Genomic DNA, 27,426 nt, shown 5'->3' with positions numbered 1-27,426 from the left:
TGCGTCTTGCTTACGTAGCAAGCTGCAGCACAGGAGGGACTAATACCTGCGTGTCCAGCACAGTCACGGGTGACCAGCACAGTGGAGAAGTGGGAGCAGGGACTGGTGGCTGGTACATACCATCACCTCCCAATGGAAGATGAGTAAACACAGCCGGTAGTTGATTTGAGCAGTAAAGGCAAATACTATCCTGCCCTCTTGTAATAAATAACTGCATCTGTTTGCCAAGCTGTGCAGTACCAGGAGGCAGAAACCTGCAGTGGGGAAGGAGGAGAAGGTGGTGAAAGCTATGGGAAGGGTAGGGATCTGTGAAAACTGTTGCTTTTGCAAACAGCAGTCAATAAACTGGTTTCCTTTAATAGCCGTAATTGTTGCTGCACTGGTTAGGTGGGAGCAAGCACGTGGATGCCTACTCATGCTCAGCTCACACCTTGGCTTTGTGTGGAGACACACCTGCCGAGTGTGGGGAGGCAAAATGGTGCTGTTGTGTGATTAGGTGCTTTTTTTGTGCAGGTGCCAAAGCACTGCTGTTGTGAGGTGTTCAGCGATTACAGTCGCACCAGCCAAAGCCAGCTGAGGCATCCAGAGATACCATCAGGTTTCCCTGTCTGTGGTTGCAGACCTGCTAGCACAGGTTCAGGCATGGGTCAGCCTCCACCAGAAAACATTGCAGGCTCTGCCCTGTTTTCTGCTCGAGATGTGCGAGTTTCCAAGGGCTGGAGGTGAAGAAATATCTCCCCAGCATCAATTTGATACATGGGCAATACACAAACCTTGTTTAAACAGAATTTCCACTGGGGTCGCACACAGAGGCACTGCAGTCCTGCAAAATCTTGATGCCTGCAGGGTTTCTGTATTAATTTTAAATTACTCTGTTGAAAGCAAGTCTCTGATATTCTGTTATTCCAGCCATTGCGGTAGGAAAGAGCAGGCTGCGATTGAGAGTAGGGGTGTCTGCAAAAATGTTTACATACAGAAAAGAACTGCTGTCAGTCAATCTAATCACACAATGTATTTTCATGCCAGCTTGCTAGTGAAAATATGTTGAACCATGTATTTGTTCCACTGCCTTCAGGTATTATTTGCCAAATCTAAACTGGTTTTGTAATGGAAAATGGGAGGTTAGGTGAAAGAGCCAAATCCTTCAATCCTTGCTCAGATGATACTCATACTAATTTCAGTTTTTCAAGCGGTTGTGTTCAATGCATGGCCCCTGTGCTTAGGCCTGCAAGCCGGAGCTGCAGAGCTGTGTAGATGTGACCTAGTTTTTAGTCACCAGAGCTACTCTCACTTTTTATTGAACGACAAAATGAGCTGCTTCTGTTTCAACATAACAAATCGGAAATTTTACTTGTTTATGACTACTGATACGACAAAACTTTCCAAAGTATCTAAGCGTTGTCGACATCTACTGCCATTAGGGCTCTTAAGGCACAAACAGTCTCAGGAATTTCATTCAGTATTTTGCAGACAAATAATAACCCAGGTCTCTTCCCCATGATATCCAAAGGCTCAGTTCTGCAATGCCAGGCAATTGTGCTCGATGAGAGGAGAGGTTGCAGGAACACCTTGCCTCTCTGAAGCATTCAGGTTTTTTCTTTTCTCACCGGTTTCACAGAAGATGAGGGGTCTGAGCATCTAGCAGGATGCTGTCAGGCAAAGTCATGGTGCTGCATCAGTGTGAATGAAAGTAAAACTAGGTCTTTGCTGTTGGGGGGATGCAATACTGGCATAATTCTGCTGGCAGGGATCTCTTTGCCAGCTTCCCATTCGTTTTCAATCACTTGATGCATTTCAGTGCATACATTCAGATAACATTGCTCTGAGAAACGAAGGGCTGTATTCAGTCAGCCAAGTCGCACCTTCATCTCTGTGCCTAGTCAGCAGAAAAAAATATAGGTCCTCTAAAGAGTAGCCGAGGGCTTAAGTAAGACACTGAGCAGGGAAGCTGTGAAGGGCCAGGTAACAGGAGTTGTACAGCAGAGAGACAGCCTGGCTGGGTCTGTTGGATATCAAGATGATGGGTACACAGGAATTTTCTCTCCCATTTCCTTAAGTTTCTGCATCGGTGTCCTGTGCATGCAGTGCCACTGCTTGCTGTACCGCGGTGTCCAGAGCCTGCGGGTTAACAGCCTGGCTTTGCTTCAGCCCCTGCCCTCCTGCTGCATTTCTGAATGCTCGGGGATCTGCCAGCCCCAGCTCACAGCCTAGGGGACTGTAATGTCTCTTTAGGTGACCCAGGACCAGGGCTGAGGTACCAGACCAGTACTTGTAGGTGGAGGCAGAAGCATTTGAATGGTGCCTCCAGTTACCAGGGGCATGTATAAAATAATGACTTGCTCTTCCAGCACTGGCCACAGTGTCTCTGCTGGGCTGCCAGTGTCCAGGAGAGGTAGGACATGTAAAGCCATGATGCCTCTGCTGCAGAAAGTTCCTATTCTCTGCTGTGGAATGAGCAGTGTCTCTGTTTCTTCAGCATTTAGAGCTCCAATAATAGACCCGGCACTCTGAAAATCAGACTGTCAGACAAGTGCTTTGATAACCTGACAAATCTATTGACCGGAGAAGATGACAAACGAAGAAATGACTGCGCCACACTGATGGTTTTGAAACCTTCAGTCATACTAAAGAACATTTGTAAGGCACAGCAAGTTACATATGCTACGTGACCGAACTTCACCCTTGGTAATTAGTATTAGAAGACACCAGAGCATCTTTGCATTGCTGCATTTGTGTCTGTAGTATGGTCTGTAAAATCCTTCTGGTTTCGATAGATGCTTTTTCAAGTTGCGTAGCTTGAGCAAATACTTTGAAGCAGGTGCTAATCAAAGAGCTAAAGCAGGAGTTTCTACATCATCCAACATCTTTTTTTAAGTTTAAATGTATTAAGATCAAAGCAGTTTATTACAGTGAATATGCTGTCTAAAAAAGCACTCGAAACCTCAATCAAAACAAAGTTCAGGAATTCACTGGCTGTAAACAGATGTCGTTATTTTGTTGTCAGTTCATTTAATATTTCACTGTTAATGTACTGGAAATATCTAACATGTAGCCTTCAAACTGTTTTGAGGTTGCTGATGTTGCAATGACAGATGGTACTTTTACACAAACAAGTTATGTTTATGTTGCTGAAGCTGGATTTTGAGTAGTCACCTGTTGAATTCAGCAAAACTTCTGTAATTTAATTTCTACTTCTGGTATAGTTCTGGTCCAATTCTACACAAATTTTGCCCAGTAAAAACGCTGGGAAGGTGCATTCAACTTCAGTCACTCTCACTTGATGCCATTCCAGTGAAAGTAAAGTATCACTGGTAAAACTGGAATCTTCAAAGAGATGTATTTGTGTGTCCATTGTGTGTTCTTCAAAAACAAGTGTCTATTAGACTGGGGTTTTTTATGATCCCTGTCTGTAGTCATATGGTGGCTATGTAAAAGTCACTTTAAACACCAAAGTAAAGCAACAGTTTTGGGGCCAAAACTGGAATGATAAAATTACCAGAATCGGGGTCAAAAGGTAAAATTCTAAACTCCAACCAAAGTTCTGGACTCTGCTTCTGACCTATTCTTTAACTTAAATTTCATCTTGAAGAGTGCTGTGTAACATCAGACACTGTTACAAGTTACAAAGTTAAGGATGGTGTTTGTGTTTGAAACCATGGAGAAATACCAATCCCAAAAGGAATCAATGGTGACACTTAACGCTGTAGGAGCAGTGTAGATGCCTCAAGCCCAAGGTAGAGTTACCCAGCGCAAGGATTGATGCTGCAGCCCATCTCTATCTGCAGCTTGCAGCAGACCGTGGTGGCAGACAAATGGGACAGAGCAGTGCCTGTCCCATGAGCATTCCATGTGATCTGTCCTACTACTACCTGGTGAAGACCAGGCTGATGGTGGGGCAGGATGGCGACCATGTCCCCTCCGACCAAACCCACCTCAGCCGTTATATACCTGCCTTCTATTTGCTGATGTCTGAAATGCTGTTGCTAAATTGTATCTGCTGGTTTTACTTGCAGCTCTGAAGCCTTTGTGGGTTGATTGCCAGGTTAATGATTTATACCTTAATGCTCCATTTAGGGCCCTGGTGTTTATCGCTCACGGCGCTGGGGAACACTGCGGCCGCTATGATGACTTGGCCCAGAGGCTGACAGGACTCAACTTGTTTGTTTTTGCCCACGACCATGGTGAGTAGCCTGAAACGGTGCTTGCTTTACAGCAGCTCAGGACTTTACTGAAGTAAATGCCTGTAAAGCTACTCAGCATTGAGAGAAGAGAGAAAATGTTTACACCTCAGCATAAATGAGAAAGGGATCATCTGTTGCTTTGTAACGATCTGCATATTGAATCTGTAAGAAGCTGTCCCTGTTTACCTTGAGTTTTCGTCAGCCTTGTCCTTGACGTTAGTGCTAGTGCTATTTTAACCACCCTGTAACAGATTATTTGTCTTTCACCTATCGTGGGGCATGGGGAGGTGTTTTCCACTGTGGAAGTGGGACTGGGATGCATTTCTGCTGGATTCATGGTCGACGTCCTAAATGATCCCAGAGGAGAGGCTGAAATGACAGTATAGCTTTCATGTACTGATATGACTAGACAGCTACACCCCTGGGACATTGAGGAGCGTGGAGACATCACAGACCTTTGGACACATCTCCACAGTCCAGCAGAGACACCAGAGCTGGCTGTACACACCTCAGCTCTGCTGAGAAAGCAGCTTGAGTGCGTTAAAGGCCGTGATAACACAGCAGCACAGCCTCAGCCCTCAGCCAGCAGGTCTGGGCAGTGCCGTGCCATGTAGACTTACTGTTCCAGCCTCTTCTGCCCTGAAGACCTCTGCTCTGTGCTCCATCCTGTGACATAGCTAAGCTGGGTATCACCAGATCACCTGCAGCACATGAACTGGGACCTCCCAATAATTTATTTGAACCATCTGTCCTGGCTCTTTGGTAGCCTCCTGTCACACCTGACTCTTGCAATTTCATGACTTCTTTTCCTTGTGCTTGGAAGTCTTTGCTTTGTTTTTATCGGATTGCTGCCTCCCTGCAAGAGTCACTCTAGATATCAGTAAAATGAATCAATGGGATTAATGATGGCAGTGGACAAAAGGGAAGGCCAGATTCTGAGCTGACAGATTGAAAGGGGATGAATCTCAGTGTAAATCCGATCTCCTTCTGGCAGATCGTTCACTGACACTCAAAAGTATACTGCAACACATTGGAAAGTATACTGCAATTTACTTGGCTGAAGCTGAGACTTCAAACCTGCCCCTAGATCTCCCCAAAGACAGGACTGCTTAATTTGAGCTTGACGATCCTGAACACATGTGAGGCATTGCACCATTTAGTCTGCAAGGGCAAAGGCAAAACCTTACTGAACCCAGGTAACCAGGGCTTCCCCTCATTCTTGCTCTCATGGTTCCCTTTCAATCACAGCACTGCCCTTGATATGCAAAACCAAACCCTATATTTTCGCTGGAAAAGAGAATACCTAGTCCTCAGGACAGCTTGCAAGGAAAATAAATAAAAGCCATGTAATTCTTCTGGACCACTGCTCACATGCCATATTCAGGGCTGACTTTACAAAGCCAGTTGACCCGTGCAGGAGCATCACTGCTGGCCACATGAGTCTCTTTCTTTCTGTATAGGCACAATATTTCTACGTGTTGGTTCATTCATTCCGATATACTTCCTTCTGAGCTGGATGGAGGCTAGCAGGGATTTGCAGTAATCCCAGGAGAAAGTATCTCCATTCCTCTCTCTTTATCTGTATGGCATGAAGATCATGAGAAAGGTGATGGAACAGGCCACGTGCTGTCCACTCTGCAGCTGCTGTTAGTAGACCACAGACAATATACACAAAAAGTTCCTGAACTCCAGGACACACAAGCGTTTGGTTCAGAGCTTCCGTGGGCCTGTGAGAGATTGATTGCTCACTGTGCATGCTTAATGTTGTGCCTTAGTTCCTCATTCCCTTAAAACTTGATAAAGGTTTTAAGAAGTAGAGTTAAAATAACAATATTTGAAGCAACAAACCTAGAAGAAATGATAAAACGTTGTATTTATTGCATGGATTTGATATGGAGGTTGCCTCTTCTGTTGATGGAGAAGTGCCTTTGGGGTGCAGGTTCCCGTCAGGCATGTTTTGCACTGTATAATGAGACAGTTATTTGCTCTCTTTTTCCTTGAATATCTTTTTGACTAGAGAAGCTTAAATATTTCATTGGATTTTCTTGATAGGCTGATGTTGCTGGATTAATTAGTTCGGCTCAATTAGTACAGATCTGGTTCCTCAGGCCAGTTAACAACTTCATTCTCTCTGTCAAACCTACAGTTTTCTGTGTAAATTCGGTTGGGTTTTCTTCGTCAGCAGTGGGGAGAGGGTAAAGAAGAACCCGAAAGCAGAACAATGGAAACACAGTTGTGTTTCACAAAGAGCTAATTTAACTGAGCTAGTTCACTGTAAGTCAGGGAGATAATTAACATATTTTAGGCTCTGTAAAATAATAGTAATTAAAAAAAAAAAAAGAGGTACGGGGTGAAGATAAACTTTGCTCAGATCAGACTGGGAAGTTTATAGCTTTCCTCCACCATTTTATCTATTCCAGATCACTTCAACAGAGTGTTCCCCCTTTGCATCCCATCCTTTGGATATCTTTGGGTAATATTAATTATTCAATTGAGTTAGCAAAATAATTGCTTTCTATTCCCCATCTTTTACAGTGGCTCTTGGGCTTATGATCTTGGCATAGATTTCCTGACCTGGACGTTTGTTCTGGTTCTGGTATTCTCATGGATAAAATTCCCAATATAGACACATTATCCGTAAGATTATTAATGCAGTTCCACAGCGTAGCTAGCATGATTTCCCAAATGAGTTGGGAAGTTACTAGGGCTGTAGTATGCGTGACTTGACTGATTTATATTGTGTCTATACTTCAGTCAAAAGATGGAAAAATAATTTCCATTTATATTGCTGAGTCTGTAGGAGCTTATACACTGGTTCTAAATCTTGCTGAAGGCTGCTCTGCACCACTCTTTCCTGTTATGCAAGGCTTCAGCAAAAAGGTTGGCACTTCACGGAGTGACAGTATTCACCCAGATCTGTGTCTTGGTATGTCAGGATTCATGCCTTTCCTCTTTAGGGTATTTCATAGTAATCTCAAGACTACTGGACCTCACCAGATATTAGAAATTTTCCACGGTGGTGTTGAAAATTCAGCTCTGAAATACCTCTTAACCCTACCTTGCATCTAATGTTATGAAATTGCTTTGTTGTATGTCAGTCCCATGAAAGAGGAAAATAGCATTTCTTTGGATTAGAGCATTTTTTTCTGTGGTCTTTTATATAACGTTTCTAATAGGCAGGTAACTGTTGCCCATGATTTCTGGATTTACTTGCTGTGCAGTTTCGTGAAGGCGAGTTCAGACTGCTGGGATGACCTTGCTGTGCATTTCTGCAAGCTTTAGATATTTTGAAATGACATCTCACTTTTTCAATTTCCTTTCTATATTGCTATGATTTTATTGTCAACATTCTGATGACAGAAATAAAGAGATAGACAAACATATTAGGTTATCGGCAATCAATTTAGGAAACCCCTCTTAGAAGGAATACCCGTGGGAGATTCATCAAACTGGAGTGATATTGTAATTCTTCAGTCAGTCACAGGCAGATTGCAGCTCCTTTAGTTATAATGCAGTATTTTTAGGGATCTGTAAAGCTGAGAGCCAAGGAAAATGAGAATAAAGGATAGAGAATGTGGCTTTGTTTTCTCATACCAAGCATTTTCAGTTGGTAAAGCACATGATGTTCCAGCTATCCTCATCTCTCTTCCTATAACATCTCATTTGCTGAGATCTTGTTCTCTATGGTTGCATTACATGGCCCGAGCCCAGAACAACTGCAATTTCACCTTCAAATGTACATGTCAACTAATAGCAGTTTAAAAAGTGTTTCCAAGATACAAGGGCCACAAAAATATACTTACTTCTGTCTTAAACCTTTTAACAGCATTGGCACTGGCCTTGTGTTTCACTTGGACTTGCTGGAGCTTCTTACAGGTAACACAGCTGCCTTACATGAGGATAAGGAAGGTGAAATATGTAGCCCTAATAACCTGGCAGCAGTTCCAAGCCCGTAGATCTACTTGACAGCCCCTCCAACCTCCTGCTCTCTCCAGGCAAAATAAACCCTCTACCTGTCCTAGTACATGGACACCTCTGACTCTTTCACCTTCTTTGATGCTGTTGAATTTCCCACTCTTGAGTTGTGTGTAATGTCAGGTCAGAGCAGAGGGAAAGGTTGCAGCTCTAACAGCTTATTCATATTCCTTAGATGTTTCTAACCAAAGTCCAGCTTTCTTTTTCAGCCCTGCTGCTACTTCATGTGTGGTGAGCATTTCTGATGGGTTAGCAGGTCCCTCTCAGGCACACTTACTGCTGCTTGCGCTCCCCATTCATTTTCTCGCTGTTTTCTCTATTTAACAAAGGATTCATTTCTAAAAAGTAGGAAATAGCTGTAGCAGAGATTTTTTAATGCATCAAATATTAGCTGGTTTTGTTTTGCGTTTTTTTTTTCCAAGTGATTGCTGTGTTGTTCTTGCAACTGCTAAAAGGTCATTTTGTTGGTGAGAACAGAAGGCTTTTATTTATTCATAGCACTGGGAAGGATTGATCTACACAGAGAGGTTAAAAAGGACTAAACATGGTCAAGCTGGGAGGGGGGAAATGACTAAGAAGGATGTCAGCATTAATAGGAGCAAGAATTAGGGTAGCACTGCGGGTGAGAACAGCTCACGCACAGCAGCAGGAGGGACTGTTCCTGGAGAGCAGCACTCCCTGATGATGTGATCAGGGAGGCTTCGGGGTGATCTCCAGGGATGGAGTCGGGAAAGCCTTGGCAAGCGTTTTTTGGTTCACTTGCAGAGCAGCACAGCTATCCCTTGGTGACTGTTCCCGAGGCCGGGTGTGGGCCCGCTTACCGGTAGCAATCTGTTCTTTTTCGGCTTCCTCCGACTGAGTCTACCTCACTAGAGCAGGAAAAGTTTAAACAGTTTTTCTGCAGAGACACGGGAAAGAATGGCACTTACTGATTGGGTTTCCTTTGACAGGAGGCTTACAATGGGTTGTAGGCATATATATATATATGTGTGTGTGTGTGTGTGTATACGTATATATATATATATATACACACACATATATATACACACATATATATACACACTTTTTTTCCCCCAGAGAAGGGCTCCTGGTCTTCAGCATTGAACAATCCTGACCATTGCTGGGAAATAAAATCTTCCATATACACAACTGGAAATGACCAGGGGTATGGACAAATTAGCATTTGCAGGAGTGCAAAATTACTGTTCTCCCTGTGAATCCTGTTCTCATCCATGCCCCCGGCAGCAGGAAGGACCTCACACAGCTCTGGGATTTGCTTGCACACGAAGTTGCACTACCTGAGCCATACCAGCAGCCCTGCTCGGAGCAGTTGGCTGCTGCTGATGTGCACATCCTTAGACAGATGCTCTTCCTGGCTAGGAAAGAGAATATAGCACTAGCTGTGTACCTGTATTAGCGCATCCTCTTCTGGGTTTTTTCTGAAGTGATGAAAGTTGTTCTCCCAGGAGAAATTCATAGCGCTGCCCGGCCCCATGCATAAACACAGGTCCTGAACCTACTGCACGCTGTAGCAGAACTCCCATAGTAGGGCAGCATGGCTGGCAGGCTGTGGGATCTGCAGGCATGCAAAACCAGAGTGTTTCCCACACACAAGTGTCACGGTGGGGTGGAAGATGATGTTACGATTCACAGATTGGAGTGGTGACTGCAAGGGCAGGAGGAGAATCAGAGCCAGCTGTCAGATTGAGTTCCCCCCTCTCTCTATGTATTTCCCCTGCATAAACCCCCACTCTTCAAGAGCTAGGAAAGCTCTTTCTTTTAATATCTATACTGACGGTTCCAGTCTGAAGACTCCTAGCCCGTTTGCATTTGTCAGATGAGGACTGCTGCGTGGGCATTTGCCGCTGATGGTTCGTTAGAATTGCCAAGCAAAGAAGGAAGTTGTTCAGAGTTTCAAATTAAACTTTGCAAGTACATTCCCTACAGGGAAATCAACCCTTTTGTTCTTCAGATTATGTCGACTTGTCTGTCTTTCAGTCTTCTATGATAATGCATTTGGAGTGGAGAGAGAGCTGCTGAGGGGTGATTAGTCTGTCCCACCATGATGAAAGTGTATGGACATAAATCTCTGTGCATATAGCTCTGAAAACTGCTAAACTGAAAGCTTACAACAGAGCAAAACCAATGGCAATATAAGGGAACATGTAAATGATTCTTTGACCCTTGATCAATGTTAAGTGTAATATGGACCCATGAGCCCTGTCTGGAATTCATCCGTTCTCCCCTTGTACCTGGGGGAAGACTGAATCGTAAAGACGGCTGCGACATCAAAAGCGGGCGGTGATGCCTGCTGCACGGCGTGTGGGCAGAGGTGGAAACGGAGGGGATGTACCAGAGAAGAGTATGCTGGTCTGCCCCACCTCTCATGTTCTCTCTTGCAAGCACCCGCTGTAGGTTCCTCTTGGTAAGGGGGATCCCAGAGGAGGTGACACTTTGGCCTGGCTGGCAGAGCACTGCCAATGCCATTTTATCCCTGTTTTGACTCCATATTCAGTACGGTCCCAAGCCAGCATAGCTCTCTCTAAAATTTCCTTCTTCAGATGGTGAGTGAAGGTAGCAGTCGGGCTTATCTGCCTTCCAGGGCAGCGGTGAGGAATGCTTAGCATGTGCCGGGCACTCAGGATGTGAAACCACAGCGTGTAATTACAGGGTGAGAGTTCAGATACTGCAGTGCACCATGTAATTCCTTCAGCAGTAAGAAAACTGAGAGAACCTGGCGCAGAGTCCTCCTGTAAAACAAATAGCTAATGAGCAAACTTACTTCTGCCACCCTTTTCTGTTTTGATTGTGGGGATTTTCATGGAAGATGAGGCTACGGGGTGCGCTTCTCCAACACAGATGTGAATTACAAACTTGAAGACCAAAAAGCAAGATTAACTCAGGATGAACTGGGAAACCAGCCTGCCGGCCACTGCTGAGCTCCAACCAAAGTGACACCGGTCACTTCTCCAGGTCTTCTGGAGTGACGACTGATCTCGTAGCACTAGATCTCAGAACAGCAGTGACAGCCTGCTAAGGAAAACAGGTCCTTCAGCTTGAGCCTCTTTGAAATCATAGGCAAAAATGATTCATACTGCTAAGACGCAGCTTTCCCTATGCATCTTGAACACACTCAGTAGTGTATCTCCCAGACTGCTGCACAGAGCTGGGCTCTGTTGGTGGTCATGAGACCGCAAGGGGCAACAGCTTGTGTAGGGAAAAGTGGTCTGGATACACCTCCTCCAACACAGTGGTGGTGAAATGTGCCTGTAGTTGTACCAGAATACAGTGTAGCACAAGGGGAGCGTCCTGTGGCACAACAGGCAATGGTGGGTACTTTGAGGTGGGTTTTATGAAATGAAAGTGTGCACAGGATTATTGTTACTTTTGAGAAGCCTTGCAATCCAGCCTTGCTCTGGTGAACTCATCTGAGCAGTGATTCTGTCACTTCAGCGCTTGTCTTCGTTCACGCTGGGATCATACAGTCCCAGATCTCTGCCTGCACCACGTGGCATCTTTCAGGGTAGTAAACATTGTTTTTGTTTGAGCAGAGCAACTACACAACAGCCAGAAAGCACTAGGTGAATCATGAAAGCAAATACCTACAGTGTCTCATGCTCTAGAGGAAGCCACAAGCTGAGACTTGGAAAAGCAAGTGCAGCTTTTATTTTGTTTGTCTTGTGAAGGCAGATGAAACAGCACTGTCGAGCCAGGAAGCAGCTAGACCACAGCAGACTAAAAATAAAGAGACTGTAAGGCTGCACACAGCTGATTTATCTGACGGTGCACACATAAGGCACAGAGGAGTGTGTTGGTTAAAACGTTTTGGTCAGGAAAGGCACAGAGGATACTCAGAGGTGTTCCCCTCCACTCAGGGGATGAGACTTTCTTTGTTTCATGGACTTCTCAAGAACAAAACTGGAGCCATGGTGATGTAAAAGTGGGGAAAACATGGTCCTTAACCAGTCTTTTAGCCAAGGGGCATTGGAAATTGCCAGGACTGGATACACCTTTAGCACAGACACATAGAAGCAAGAGTACCTAAAATCAGACAGGTAGTGTCATCTAATGTGTGCTATGAAAACATGCCAAACCAAACGCGGGCTGCTCAAAGCAATCTATTTGTTTATCTGACCAATTATTTTTTTTTCTTTTAAGTCAGATTTAATTGTGGTGTAGTCAGTGATACTGTGATTGGTGTCAGTAATTGTGATCAGTAATCAGTGTTTGGATGCAGGGGGAGGCAATGCAGATGCTCCTTCATCACTGCCCCTGTATGTGGGCATCACTAGATGATAATGTTGGACTGCAGTAAAGATTGCAAAAGCCTGGTTATGGTTTCCTCAGTTTCCCCAATTACTCTGCTCCTTCTGACCGCTCCACTATTTCCTCACTGCTGTAGATCCACAACAGATTATTGAATAAACACCAACATATCATCCGGTTAAACAGGATCTTTGGCTCAGGTCCTGGCTGAGCAGAGCTTGCTCTTCATGGCAGCAGAGGTGTGGCTGAGCTGGGGGTGAAGCAGAGCTCGGGCATCCTTTACTCCGGTCTCGCCCTGACCACCTCCTGGCATGAGCTGTTCTCTTTCCTCGCTCCATCAGGTGGTAAGAAGGTGCTACAGAGCCAGCTCCCCGGGCTTTGTTGCAACCTGCTTTGTGAGGGAATCCCTTTTGGGGCACACTGGGATCTGAGGAGCTGGCTTTTTACTCTGAAAGAAATGGGCCGTGCAATCTGCCCTAGTTCTCCTAATTATTCGCTGCTTACTAATGAGCAGAGGGAGAAATGTCAGTGGGTCATTCCATGAGATAGTACGTCTTCTCAGCAGCTGCTTCTTGAACAAAGCCTCGCTGTTGGCCTTCACACAAGGAGGCGTGAGGCTGTAACAACGGGCCCCAGTGGGAGGGGACGGAGCGGTAGGAGGAACAGAGTGCTCCCTTCTGAGCACAACGATGTGCGATGTGCGTGGAGCTGGCAGCGCTGGCCGCTTTCCAGACCGTGCTCCTCAACCTGTCACTGTTAACTGTTGACAGACTGCATGACAGAGAAAAGACATGTCATTCATTTGGGAAACTTAAAAGATGCCTTCTTCTCATGAGGGTTGAGTCCTGGCTTCCCTTCCATGATTCTGCCTCTCAGATGAGAGACACCCTCCATGATAGAGGAGTGGGCCACTGAACTGGTGTGGAGTGCCAGCAGCGCTGGGACTGAGTGACAGGACTTTTGGACGAGTGGTCCTAACAATCAGGAATAAAACATCCTTTATTTGGGCGAAGGGTTCACTTTGAAAGAGAAACTGAAGAGGAAATAGCCTTGACTGAACTAAGCTCATTTCGTTTTACAACCTGTTGGTTTGCTTCTGGTGCTTCAAAGATTTGTGCGATTGTCATCTGTACCCAGTCCTTACATATATAAATCAATCCCCACATCAAGGGTCAAATTCTGCTTTCACAGCTGCTCAGGTAAATCCAGGATAGCTGTCACCATGCCAGAAGGCAGGGTCGGGCATGTAACTTGTAACTGCCTTTCCTGTTAGTGAGGGAGGGCTGGCAACCTCGTGTAATGTTTTCAACAGCTTACTTGCTCTCCATAACCAGCTTTGCTAGCTGTAGGCGTTACGTCTGCTTGCAAGATGGTCGAGGGTGGATGGACAAGGACCAGATGGTTATTAAAAAGCTAAGACTGAGAGAACAGATCATTCCATCTTGCTAGTTATGTGTGTTATCTGGGGCTACTGGACAGACATCAAACATGCTTCAAACTTTGTCCCAGGGGTCATTTCCTTTACTGACTTCCATGACAGAGCATTAGCTCATATCAGCAAGGACTTTGGCCTCGAGAAGCATCAGAGGAATTCTGTATTCTTCAAGGGGAAAAAAGAATAAATAGATGTTGCATATACTAGCCGTAGCTCTTTTTCGTTAATGTTACGGATGATGGGATAGAGAGCGCTTTCAGCCAGTTTACAGGGGTACCAAATTGTAGAAAGTGAGCATATACTGGAAGGCTGCTATTCACAGGGACCTTGACAGGCTGAAGAAACGGACTGGTAGGGAGTTTGAACAAAGGCATTTGTGAAGCTCTGCATCTGGGGTGGAGTAACCCCATTCAGCGTTAAAGGTTGGGCACTTGAGTGAATGGAGAGCAGCTTTGCAGAAAAGGACCTGGAGATCCTTGCAGGCATGTTGAACACGGGTCAACAGTGTGACCTTGTGTTGAAGAAGGCCACCACATACAGAGCTGTAGAATCATAGACTCATAGAATCATTTAGGTTGGAAAAGGTCTTTAAGATCATCGAGTCCAACTGTTAACCCAGCACTGCCAGGTCCATCACTAAACCTTGTCCCTAAGAACCGCATCTACACGTCTTTTAAACGCCTCCAGGGGTGGTGACTCCACTACCTCCCTGGGCAGCCTGTTCCAGTGCTTGACAACCCTTTTGGTGAAGAAATTTTTCCTAATAGCCAATCTAAACCTCCCCTGGTGCAACTTGAGGCTGTTTCCTCTGGTCCTGTCGCTTGTTATCTAGAAAAGACTGACTGTGACTTTGCTGCAGCCTCCTGTCAGAGAGCTGCAGAGAGCGATAAGGTCCCCCTGAGCCTCCTTCTTCTCCCGGCTGAACAACCCCAGTTCCCCCAGCAGCTCCTCATATGACTTGTGCTCCAGCCCCTTCCCCAGCTCTGTGGCTCATCTCTGGGCCTCTGGTGCTCCAGCACCTCAGTGTCTGCCTTGTGTGGGGCCCAGAACTGAGTGCAGCATTCGAGGTGCAGCCTCCCCAGCGCCGAGTACAACGATACACTCTGAAGGTCCACCCACTCGATTGTTTATTTGCTCATTCATAAGGCATGGCGTGTTGTTAAAGAGCTGGTATGCCTGATTCAAATGGGTGGATTTCCTCTATAAATAACTAGCCCTGTTGATTTTCCTGGGAGTAGCTCTATTTGTTAGAGACCATGAGCCCTTTTAAGGGACTGTCTCACAAGTCCTAAAACTAACACACGTCTCTCTTATTACAAAAGGTGCAGAGAGTTCTTTAAAAACCAAAATGTTCTCTAGCAGTGGCTGCAAACAAGATATTGAATGTTGCAGCAACAAGCCCCAGAAGCAAAACAGACAGTGAAGGAAGGGAATACTCATCCTTTGTTTGATTCACATGTTCAGATTCTTCCCTCTTTAATCAGCCTGAGTGTTGCAGAGAAACATATTGGGTTACAGTGTCTGGTGTTTTCAGTTAATCATGTTCCTCCTATTGCACATTCATTCTGAATGTGAAACAGGACATTTATTTGTTTATTAACACATATTCTTATTAGCGGCCCAGGCAGGAAGACACTCCCTGCGTTCTCCGGGCTGTTCCTGCAAGCAGCATCCTCCACTCTTCTTCACAAACGGTCAAAGCTCAGTTTTTAACCAGGCATGGTTGCTTGGAAATGCTGTTTGGGCTGAGCAGGTTGTTCCAGGCTCTTGCTCCTCTGACTCTTAGAAAGTTCTTCCTTTTTATCCCAGTTATTTCTGCCCACTTCAGGGCTATATATTTCAGTGCCAATGTTCTTCTCTTCTCCATCTATTAGTTACCCACAACATGTTAGTTAAGAGCATTTCTCTTTTGGTATCATGCATTGTCTGTGGAGCCTGGCAGAGTGTTAACATGAACTGATTTCTCTCACTTATCTACCATGTAGCCCTGGGACCTCTCCTGGTCCTGCCTTTCCTTCCCGCTTTGAGGCATCACTCCGACCCTCTGTGCCAGGCGCCCTCAGCTTTGCCTCTTGCTCCTTCAGGGACAGGGACAGTGTGAGCATGCCCAGCTCAGCACTGCAGCTTCTCTTTTAATTTCAATTTAAAACCATGTTTATAATGTGATTCTTATGTGATTTGGGTGTTTATTTCTTAATGGCTTGAGCTCTATGTCTCTACACACAGAATACATGCTTGCACCCTCTGAGGGCAGTAGCTAAATGTCGCTGACTTCAGTGGGGCCAGGATGTGACCCATGGGTTTTAAGTCTGATTTTCCTATTTTTGTAAGAAGCTAACATGTCGTGGACTATTATTTTAGAGAATAAAAGATTGTTTTAGCTGATAAAGGGGTGTACAGGGAACTATGAGAATCGTGGTTGGTGATTTGGGAAAATTACTTCAGAATTTAAAAAATATTTATCTTCATAATTGAAAGCCTCTGGCAGCGTGATCCTCTTTGTTTCTGAGCCTGTTAGTAAAGCAGAACATCTGGTTAGCCTTTGGTTCACTCTCCAACCCAGATGAGACTTCCCAGCATCACAGTACCAGTCCTTTCAGCCTTAAGCATCTTCGTTCTTTATAATAACAAAATGAGGATTGCAAAAGATCTCACAAAACCTAAGGCCATCTGGAAGCAGCCCTTCCTGAAGGTGTTCATGGAGCCCACTTTGAAGTCTTCTGCGTGTTCTGGCAGTCAGGGAGCCAGCTGCAGTGGAGTTGTTTCAGTTTCGTAATGCACTAAGACATCAAACGAGAATGCATCAACCCATTTCTGTAAGCGACAGCCAGTGCTCAGGTAACGGCATATCTGGGTCTGGGCCAGCTGTGTCCAAATTCTAGTGGCCTGAACTAGAAAAGCTCACTTATTTGGTATTCTGAAGACTTCCCTGGATTTCACATAGCTTTAGGTCTGGGCGACGGTCTGTTGTGTTTCAACGGAGCAGCAGTTTTAGTAGCCACGGATACCTCTTGCAGGTGGTCCTTCCCATTAATCATGTGATTGATCCTGTATGATTCAGATCAGGATGTGGCTCATTCTGGATTGCAGCAGTAGACTATGCAAGAAGGTGTTTGGAAACCCCCCCTCGGCTCTGCCACAGGTTTGTTGTGGATCTCAGGAAAAACACTTCACCTCACTACATCTCAGTTTACTCATGGTGGGATCCAAACATGATACCAACCCACTTCCAGAGAGCTTGCAGACAAAATGCCCTGAACTCCAAGAATGCAAAACTGTGAAATGTGAATGGCTCTTCATAGGCTGAGAGGAAGATTCAGCCAGTGAAGAGAGCAGCTTAGAATAGAATATCTCACCAATATTTAAAGGGACGAGGCAGAGAAATAAGAAAGGTTAAAATGCAACTGTGTAGTGTTTTCTTATGTCCAAATGCTAAGCATTTGCTTTTGGAACTGCTAAGGAGTGGGGTTATGGATGGAAAACAAGCATTCATATGTCAGATAATTACATGCCAGTTGACTAGTTTGGTAGTTAAATGTCCTTTGACTGAATTTGTATTCAGGGTTGCACCTGGGAACTTGACCACTTCACAAACAATGCAGAAAAGTTCTTCTGTACCAGCTAAGCCTGTCCTTTGCTCCACCCTCTATCAGTGTTGCCTCATGAATGGAAACAACCTGGTTTAACCGCAAGGTGAGATTTCCTAGGGCATTAAAACTGGTGCCACAGAGCCTGTCCTGTGGCACTCAGGGGTTAATGTCTCTGAAGATACCGTCTTCAATAGGGAAAGCTGTTATACCCACAGCATCTCTAATGCTGGGATTTATTCAGGGCTTGGCAGTGCTCTCCAATTTGAGAATCCTTGTTTAGCTTCAAAAATAATTAGAGAAAAAGTGCTGAATTGTAGATGATACAAAGACTAATGCTCTCAACCCAGATCCCTTAAAATTTACATTCTCGACACTGCATTTTTTTCCTAGTTCTGAATTTATCAAGGGCAAAGCGTGCTGTGGGACCCTGGCAGTCTATCTGGTGCTGAGGCGTAGGCAGTCTGGTCCGTGGCAGTGCCAAGTTCATGCTCAGTTTGGCAGAGGGCTGGGGCAAGGGAGAGGAGGCTGGGGGCTTTTCTGAACTGAGACTGCCTGGTGGAACCTGTCGTTTCGATTACAGTCCCATGCCTTTTCGTGAACCTTGCACTTCTCCTGCCCAGATTTCGAGGAGAGCTTTCTCTGAGCAGCAAATATGCCCTCGCCGGCCGATGGCAAAGCGGCTTGCACAGCCCAAAAGCAGTGTGCAGGTCCGTAACCTTCAACAGCTCGCACCACTTGTGCCTGCACATGGTTTACCAAAGTGCAGACCTGCCAGCTAGTGTTTGTTGTCCACTGCCAACGAGCCAGGGTTTGGAATGAGTAACAGAGCACAGAAAGCAAAAACCTGTCTGTTTGATCCTGGGTTGTTTGGTAGATCTATACGTAGTGAGGATTTCAGAGTTGCAGGAAAGAGAGTTACAGAGAAAAGTGTATCAAGCACTAAAAAGCATCTGAAACAGTAACGCTGGAATCAATCTCTACCAAGAAAGGACAACAGCTTTGCTGCAAGACGAATTTAGTAGAGCTATTTTCTGCCATGCTACTTTCCCCATGCACCATCTAAATACCACCCAGCCATGAGCCAACTGGCAGCCGTGGGACTGTGCTCTGGCACACTAGGCAGGGCTGTCCTGCCCAGGAATGCTCCCTGCCAGACCTGCTTAATCAAGTTTTTTCTTAATTATGTTGCTCCCGGTCAGGTTTGAGTGAGCTATAGCTCTGTGTGGATGTACCCTGTTAAAAAAAATAAACCAAAACCAACCACACAAAAAAAGCCTGCCCTTATTTCAGATAATCCACCTGCTGCTCATCCATTGAGCTTGTGCAAAGCGGGTATAAAAAGCTAACAGCTCTGGAAAAGTGGCATTTCCTTCATGCCTTGTCAGGAACGGGGACAAATCCAGTCTAATGAGGGTGGCACTGCCATGTGGCGATGCAAAGGAGTGAAGCAAAAAGAGAAAAATCTCTTTAACAATGTGGGAAAGCTCCCTTTGGGCAGGTTGGTGGAGAACTGGAAGTGGAACCCATGGGGAGAGCTGACCCTGAATGCAGGAGTTTGGAAGCCCTGGTTTGCTAATGACCTTTTGGCAGATTAATTGGTAAAACACCTTGCTGGCGTCTTAGAACATGATTCCCACTTTTTAGAAACATTATTATTATTCGTTTGGCATCTGCTAAAAGAATTATATAACCAAAAAAACTGTGCCAAGATTGCTTTGGAATAGAGAAATGCTGTACTCTGGTGACAAGAATCTCACAGACTAAACAGAACCCACTGGGAGCCCTTGCTCTACATGGGAACTGGTGTTTATTTTCACATGTAAATAAATTGGGTGAAAAATGGGTCTTCTAAATCCTTTTTTTTAATTTTTTTGTTATTGTTGCGGCTTCCCAATGGGTGGTCTGCATGGAGGGGAACCTTTTGAAGACAGCTTGAAAGGAGGTCGTGCCTGTCCCCCAAGACGTTCCTCAACAGCATGGAGGGAGTTCTTACATGATCCATTTTTCATCTTCTTTTCTTCTTGATGCCTAATCTACTGTTAGCAGGGAAGAATGAGGACCGTCTTCCCTGAGATGAATTGATTTGATTGTTTTCTCAAGCATAAAAATATTCAAGGCACACGTATGGATTTTGCAATGTAACTAGCTGGTCGGTGATGCTGCAGTGTGCAAGGCTCCCTGCTCAGAGATCAAGAGGTGGGTCATTAACTTGCAGCACTATTTGGAGGGGAACAATCAGGCGGGTTGTGCAAACTCTCAGGCAGGGCGAATGAAACTGTCTTTAAGCAAATAGAAGAGCAAGAAATGAATGGCCTTTGTTAAGGAAAAAATGGAAATGTTTTCTAGTTAAACAAGCTGTCATTTAGGACTTAATAGCATGTGCATGTGTTGGAGAGCCAACCCACACGCCAGCCGTGCTTTGGAATAAATGGGCAGGGAAGGGGAAGGGGAGTGTGCAGTGCCACTCCAGTGCTGGCTTTTTCATTGAAAACCCTGACATTTTGAATTGATGCCCCAGCTGTTTTATAGCTGGAACTTGGATCAGAAAGTCAATGCAAGTGGAGTTTTAGCCTTGTTTTCATCCAGGAAAACAATAAGGTTTGCAGCCATTTTTTTGATGTTATGGTACTAAGACAAGAGAGAAAAATTGTATGTATGTTTTTAAAGCTAAATTAAAATAGCAGGGAGATGGTCCTTGGCTGCTCTCCTCTTCCAGTGAGTGTGAAACTTGAGCTATCATTAGTGGTGCCTTAAGTGATACGTGGAGAGCAGGAGAAGAGGCCCTTCTCTGCTCTTGAAAGATCACCAGCGTATAGGTCAAGTGGACTAGTCATAGTGAGACCCGGGATTCACTCCAGTGAAGTCCGTGCAGTTTTTCTGCTGTATCTGAGCACTGATACTGGTTCTATGTCATGCCAGAATAAGTCTTTGAAGACCAACTCTGATGCTAAATAAAGTCGCTTCAACGATACTTCAGGAAATTATCTGCTCTTCATGAAAGAGGGCAAAGAGCTCAGTGCAACACTGCAAGAATAACAGTTAAAAATTATTATATAGCCTTAAATAAAATCGCTTAGTGCCAGATTATAGGACTCCTTAGTGGCACCGTAAGTTGTGCCTCATTGATTATATATCTTACATTTATATTGTGATTTGCATGCCATGGGAAAGGAGATTAGATAGGAATCATTTCACCATCATCGAAAGGATCTTTTACAGAGGAACTCATCAGCTGGTCAATCATCCATGTTGGCTTTGTGCAGCGTTTTCAAATCATTGATCCCTGTAGCCCAGTAGAGAAGGGCATTCCTTTCAGCTGTCTTTTGCTTTAATATTCTTGAAGGCTGGCTTGGGAGGTGGCATCACTGAAGGTGCTGAGGGAGAAAGCGGAATGCTGGTGTGTGGGGGCTTTGTGGAAAAGGAACTGGGCTCCGTATTCCTCTTTCATGGGCCTTAGCTTCCACCAGCCATGCCACAGCAGCATCCTGGGTTTGTGATAGGAATGGCAGAGCTACCCTACTCCAGGCAGGATGGGAAGCGACTACGGCATGTGCAGGTTTTCATGCTGCCTCGCCCCCTTTCATTGCATGGCATTGCAGGAGACACTGATGTTTCTAGTCTGGCCACAGTGACTGCTGTTTGTAAATGCAGCCTATGAAGAGCTCATTATTTTGCAAGACAAACACAGGGATGGGTTTTTTCAGCATGTTTTCATGAGCAACATGATGTTCCAGGAAGACTTTTAAGGAACTGGAATTCAGAGCCAAATTCAGCAACAGCATAAGAAATGGGCAAGTCTTCTAAAGCCAGAAGAGTCATGTTTGTATCCATTAGGGATGAATTGGCTCTTAACATTGACAGAAACAGTTTGCCTTGTCGGACAGAATTAACGACAGCTCTGATATGTACCAGGTCATTTTGTTTGTCATCTCTGGAGTACAGAAAAGATTTTAAATGGCTTCAGCAAGATGACTAGTTCTCTGCTTCCCAGCAATAAGGCACAAATAATTTTAGTATAGAAAATTGCCTGTTTCTTTTTTTTTTCCTAACCAAGACAACAAACAATATAACTCTGTGTGTGCACTATGCTAAAAATATCTCAGCTCTGCAAATGTGTCTCCAATGTGGGAGGAGAAGGCTTTCAGTTTGCTGCACTCTTTGTGTGAGGCAAGTGAATAAAAACTATCCAATAAATGCTGAAAGAAAAATTATTTTCCTAATCTTGAGAAGGAAGAGGGAAGCTGATGGACTTCTGCATTCAGGACAAAACTCTCTTTTGGTAAGAGAAAGGCAGAATCCATCTGTAAGTCTTAGTTACGTGCTCTGTACACCAAGGGTGGGGAGATACTTCTGTTGGCTACCACAGCTGGTGGTTTTGTAATGTGCCTATTGCCATGGAACACCCAGAGTACTACCTGTATCCATACAGGTGGTGTGAAAGAAGGGATGCTGAGGGCTACCCACAAGGAGAAGAGCGGTCAAAAGTTACTAAAGATAAGCATGCGTTGAGCTGCATTTCAGATCCTCGAGGAACATAAAGATGGAAGCAGTGGTGGGAGGGAAGCCTCTCCTTTTAGTTCCTAATGCTTCCCATCTGATGTGGAAGTAGTCCTCCTGGAAAAGCCTTAGACCATCAGCTTGTATCAAATATGCACCGTGTAAAGCTTGTCAATGCTGCAGAGCAGGTTTACTCTGTTCTGTGCCCCGTGGTCCTTTCTCCTGGTAGTCCAGATCACAGGCTTAGCTGGAACACCCCACAGCTCCCTTCCAGCCTAAGCTCTGCTTTTTCTTCTTGTGGAAACCAGAGCCACTGGAGGAGAGAGATGGTGCACATCTGAAGCTCCGTCAGACAGACATCGAAAAGCTCACCTCCAAGGTTTAGCTACCAAATACACAGCAGCACAGCAGCTGATGTGGGTAGCAACTTGGAGTCAAGGTAGCATGGCAAATCCCAGGACAGCTTACCCTGCTTCTCCTAGCTCAGGTGTCTCTGTCCTGCCTTTGCTCTCCACCTGCATGCAAAATGGAGAGGACGTACGTATGAAGGGCAGACACTACCGAATGCCCTCTGTGCATCAGATTTGACTTTGTTGGGGAATGGAAAAAGCTAGGGGAAATAAAATCAGAACAGGCTCCCTTGCTCTGATAACTCTGTTCTCAGGACAAGGAAGCCCCTTTGTTGGGTAGGAATCTGCAGGATGGACTTGGAGGTGCTTCCTGCGTGTGTCTGTTCTGCGAGGGGAGCGTTGGCTTTACGTGCTACCGACAGTACAGGCACAGTCTGTTGACATTTCCAGATGTTGATTGTCCAGCTTCGAGGCTTCTTCCTGTTGTTTTAGTTGTTTATGTGTCTGTATGGCGGATTAGATGTACTGCTTGTTAAACAGATAATTAAACACTGAGAGCTTTGAAATCCGGTATGTTTAATTAATAAGTTTCGCTCGGTTGATGAAAAGGATGTGTACTTGATTCATTACAAAACAAGTATAGTTTTTTCAGTAGTGAACTGTTGTGACAATTTGAAGTGTTTACTAGTTCATTAATTTTTTTTCATTAAACCTTAAAAAACACCCAAGCAGAAAATCAAGGCTTCGCACAACATTTGCTATGTAAACCCATTATTAGTGTCGTCTTGTGTATTGTCTCACCCACATTCCCCATCTATGTGCTTTCTCCCATCTCCTCCTCTGCAAAACTGTGCTACCTTACAGTCTGGGATTAGAGTTAATTATTGCTTTTAGATCTTGCTTTGGACCAAGGTCTGTGATTACACCCTGTGGTGCTGGGTGCTATACATGTGCAAAAAAAAGCAGTCCTTGCTCAGACGAGTTTCAATAGGTCTCATAAATACAGGCATCAGCCATAATGCCTTGTGGCACAACTTATTTGACTGCTGCACTGACTTCTGAAACCGAAACACTGCTGAAAGATGTATCATCAGCTTCATCTGGTGCTATAAGCTGAAGTTTTACCTCCAAGTCTGAATGCATTTCGTATAGGGCAGAGAGGAAAGCAGAGGTGGACAAGGGCTGCTGTCTCCTGGTCTGTGGGGTCTGGGTATTAAAATGAGCTGCTGAAGTGGTCCCTTCCCAGAGCAGCAGGATTGCAGGGTTGGTTGTGGACCACCGCAGCGAGATCCCCATCTGAGCAAGCTGCCACAAGCTCAGGAAGATTGCGGAAGGGGGAGTAGGTTGGCACATTTGCACCTTGCGTACCAGAAGAGCCATCCAAATTTCTGTCACTGGCAGCTCCCTCCCGCATGCTTGAGACCCAGCATTGCTCCTCGGTGTGGGCCACCTGCAGAGTGAAAGCATCTATGAGGTCTTTTTAATTATGGGGGGTTTTCCTATACCAAACAGTTTAGCAGCAGGGAGAACATACTATATTCATGTCTCTCTCCAGCATCATCATCTGCTGGGGGGCGAGAGCAAAAAACGGTGAGGTGGGCTCACCTTCCTGTGTGCTGCAGTGTCCATCACCAGTGAGGAGCCCATCCCACCTCCAGCTTGGGGCAGAAGACAGAGTCAGAGGCCTTCAGGAATAAAACAGAACTTTCAGAAAGCTAATAAACACATAATGCTGATGTGAATGTCTCCTTTTCGAAAAGACACTTAGGCATTTGCTTCAAAGGGATGTGTCAGGCTCCAGTAAGCTTATTGATGAAGGAGGCAGTGAGAGAAGAGGGTTTTCAGCCTGAGCTTGGTTGTGGGCTCTGACAAAAATCCTCCCTTCGCACAGCACTGTCTGTGCTGCCTGCTGGCACTGCAGAGCCAGCGCTGAAGCAGTAAGATCACCTTTTCAGGCCTCCAACAGCTCCTTGGGGAACTGCATCGCACCCGTGCTCCAGCTGATTGAATTAGACATGACAGCACTGAGCCTTGCCGATAGCCCCTCTGACATAATGAAGCATTATTTTTAATTTCAATGTGGGACTGTGCGGTACAGGATCAGCTCCTCGGCTGTAGCTGGTGAATCGTTGACTTCACAGTGGTGGCAATTCTCACCTTTAACTACTTCTGAAGACTCCTGATGCTCCTGTGCTGGTGCCAGGGCAATTCAGAACGTATTTATGCTGGGGGAGTTGTGAGACTGAGGTGCCTGATCTTCTCCCTGTTCCTGCTTCTCCCACTTCAAAATCTTGGAGTTAGGTATCTAGAAAGAAAAACAAACACACGGTGTGGTGGATCCCAAGGCAGGCGTCAAGCCCTGCATTCCTCCTGATTGTTTCTATCATCAGTTGGTTAGGGAGGGCGTTTCACTCACTATGATAAAAAAGAACCCAAACCATCCCCTTTCCCCCAAAGATGGAGACATCAAAATATGTGAAAAGTCAAGATCCAGACTCTGCCTGGAGAATTACTGCTCCCCAGGCAGATTTCTCATGTCCTCTCTCTCTGTTTTATGGTTTTTCCATAAAAAATAGGGAGCAAAGGCTGAAAAAACAACATAGCCCATAATTCCTGCTCTCCCATGATGGTAAGCTTTAAGAAACAGCAGCGAAATCAGTAAATTTACAGCAGCATAGCTGAAGTCAACATATGACCCTGCATTTCCCCTGTCACCTCATCTGCCACAGCAAAACGTCCCCCACTGAAGCTCTGAGGGGCGATTCGGTCCACACCTGAGCGTGCAGGGCTGGGCTGGGCCCTCGGCAGGAGGGAAAGAGAAAGAAGGATGTATAGTGTGAGGCTTTCGTAGAAGTTGGCATTTAGAACAAAAATTGTGGAAGTATGTGAGGGTGGGCAAGGAATGCTACCTCGCTCATCCATCCCTGTGTGCCTTGGAGGGCCATGCGCCCTAGGACATGTGGCGACAGTCGCTGCCAGGCTCTCCTCTTTGCCTAGCACTCTGCTGGTCTTATTTAGTGTATTTAAGGACAGGTTTCTTCAGTGATGATGCAGCCCCACAGCCCCAGCAAAAAAGCATCGTGCCAGTGGAGACCCAGCACAGCTCCCCTTGTTTGAACGAATCTGCCCAGTAAGTCCAGAGCTGGGGTGCTGGTTTCCTCAGGCAGTTCCCATTTGGCCTTTGCTGAAGGGAAGGGAGTGTCGAGTTGCTCTGTGCTTTTTGTTTACATTTTTTTCAGCATTTTTCCAATCTGACCAGGATGTAACATTTCTTTGAGGCATGTGAGCCAATGTCAGCTGAATGTCAGCTTTGGAGCAGTTTCCAAAAGCGAGCCCCACAGCACAAGAGGATGTGGGATTTAGGAATGAAGGGACTTGTAGAAGTACGCATTTGCAGGGCCACAGGATCCATCATGCAAGCAGCACGATACCTACATGGTGATAACACACTCCCCAGAGCCCTCACACCCTCAACGATTTCATCACTGAACCCTCAGCTTTGTCTTCCTGCACAGCCAGTCAGTGTTATTCCATCCGGAGAGGTGGAATAACTTTGGAGAGGTGGAGAGCTTTGGAGGATCTATAATCATAGGTGAAATCATCCTCTGAAGTCATGCTTTCTGACAGGCTTGTCTGATCATGAGTTGCTGTTCTTGTCTCCACAGTGGCAGAGCTGCAGTCTGAGCAAGCTCATGCAGAAAATGCAGAGGGCAGAACTTAACAGCTATTACATATTGGGCCAGAGCATTGCAGCCTTTATTCAGACTTCGAGCAAAGTATGTTGTTTTGCAATGGTGTGTTTGGTTGGAAATGGAGGCTTAGACCTCCTAATTCTAAATTTGCAATTTGAAAAGGTGCGCTTCGGTTTCTCGTTTGAAAGGCGTTTAGGAAAGGGTGCCCACAATTATCCCTGTGCATGCAACCTGAAATGCTCCCTCACTGAGCCACTGCACATACACGATACTAGCAGCGAACCACACAAGCTGGATGTGAAGCCAGATAGATACGAAACCTATTTGACATATTTTGAAAACCAAATGTGTCGTGTGGATGTGCACTGACAATCTCAGCTCTTCACAGATGAGCATCTCGTGGTTATAACCTCACATTGCCCTGTGGAAACCAGGGGCCCCAAGGGGAGCACTGTGATGAGGAACTCACGGAGCTGTGTTTCTCGTGACACGTCTCTGTTGTCTCCCTTGGGTATTGTGTCACTTCAGTGTGGAGCAGCCTCTGGTTAGCTCCAGTTCCTGGGTGCAGGCGGTTCCCCTTCCCTTACACCCGCGGTCTTGCCGCTGGCACTCTGGAACCGTTACGTCAGACTCATTCCCAGCAAAACCCAAAGCAAATAGCTTTACATCAAGGATGAACCTGACCTTTCATTCTTAATGGCTCTAAAGGCAAAAGATCAGAGAAAAACATGTCAATAATCTTGACTGTATTGATGTTTGGTGGTGCACATGTCTTTCATCTAACAGAAGAGGTCTTAGTTCCTCACCCTGAAGCTTTCTCAGCTGAGAGATTCAGACCTGCAATAAACTAGTTCTCTGGTGGAGTAAGTTTGGTTTCTTGGAGGGGAAGAGAGGAAAATAGTAAAGTAGAAGAAAACAACCTAGCAATGCCATCTGGCTAACCTTGTGCAAGGCGCAGGGACAGTATCAAAGCAAAGACTTGTATGGCCTTCAAGCATTGCTCTGTGTCATCTGAGTGGGGAACAGTAGTTTAGTATTTAAAAACAGGGTCAAAAGGTGGGTTCATGAAGTTATTAATAAGAAACTCCAAACGCTGCAGAAATCCAATGAGGTGATTGTCACAGCTATTGCACAGGATATTTCTTGGCTTCCACAGTCGTAACTCTCGACTGTTATGAGCAGTATTCCTGTTACACGGGCTAGGACCGGGGGATTTTCTCCACACCGAGGACCAAGGAGGCTTTCCAGACTTGCCTCTCTCTCTTCTAAAAATAGAGCAAAGCCTCACAGCTCCACAACAGGGACTCATGGCCCATATACAGACCTGGGCCACAGGGGTTTGCTATTTCTGCTTGCTCAGCTGTCTTACACGGACACCGTAGAGAAATAGATACTAGAAGCAAGTGCAAGCAGCACCAGAAGAAAAAAGACGTGGAAGTG

At 45.4% G+C, this 27,426-nt stretch overlaps 1 protein-coding gene across 5 annotated transcripts in view; it reads left to right on the top strand.

The window, feature by feature from the left end:
• The window catches only part of MGLL (monoglyceride lipase), a 107,435-nt gene that overhangs the window by 59,140 nt on the left and 20,869 nt on the right, over positions 1-27,426 (top strand). For all 5 annotated transcript variants that reach the window (XM_056337181.1, XM_056337182.1, XM_056337183.1 and 2 more), the window contains one exon: positions 4,075-4,181. In XM_056337181.1, the coding sequence (XP_056193156.1) occupies positions 4,075-4,181 (107 nt within the window). The remainder of the gene's footprint in view (positions 1-4,074; positions 4,182-27,426) is intronic.

The sequence above is a fragment of the Falco biarmicus genome, chromosome 4 (genome assembly GCF_023638135.1).
Source record: "Falco biarmicus isolate bFalBia1 chromosome 4, bFalBia1.pri, whole genome shotgun sequence".
Lineage (NCBI taxonomy): Eukaryota > Metazoa > Chordata > Aves > Falconiformes > Falconidae > Falco > Falco biarmicus.
Note: the sequence above shows the minus strand (reverse complement) of the source record. Positions and strands in the feature narration are given on the sequence as shown.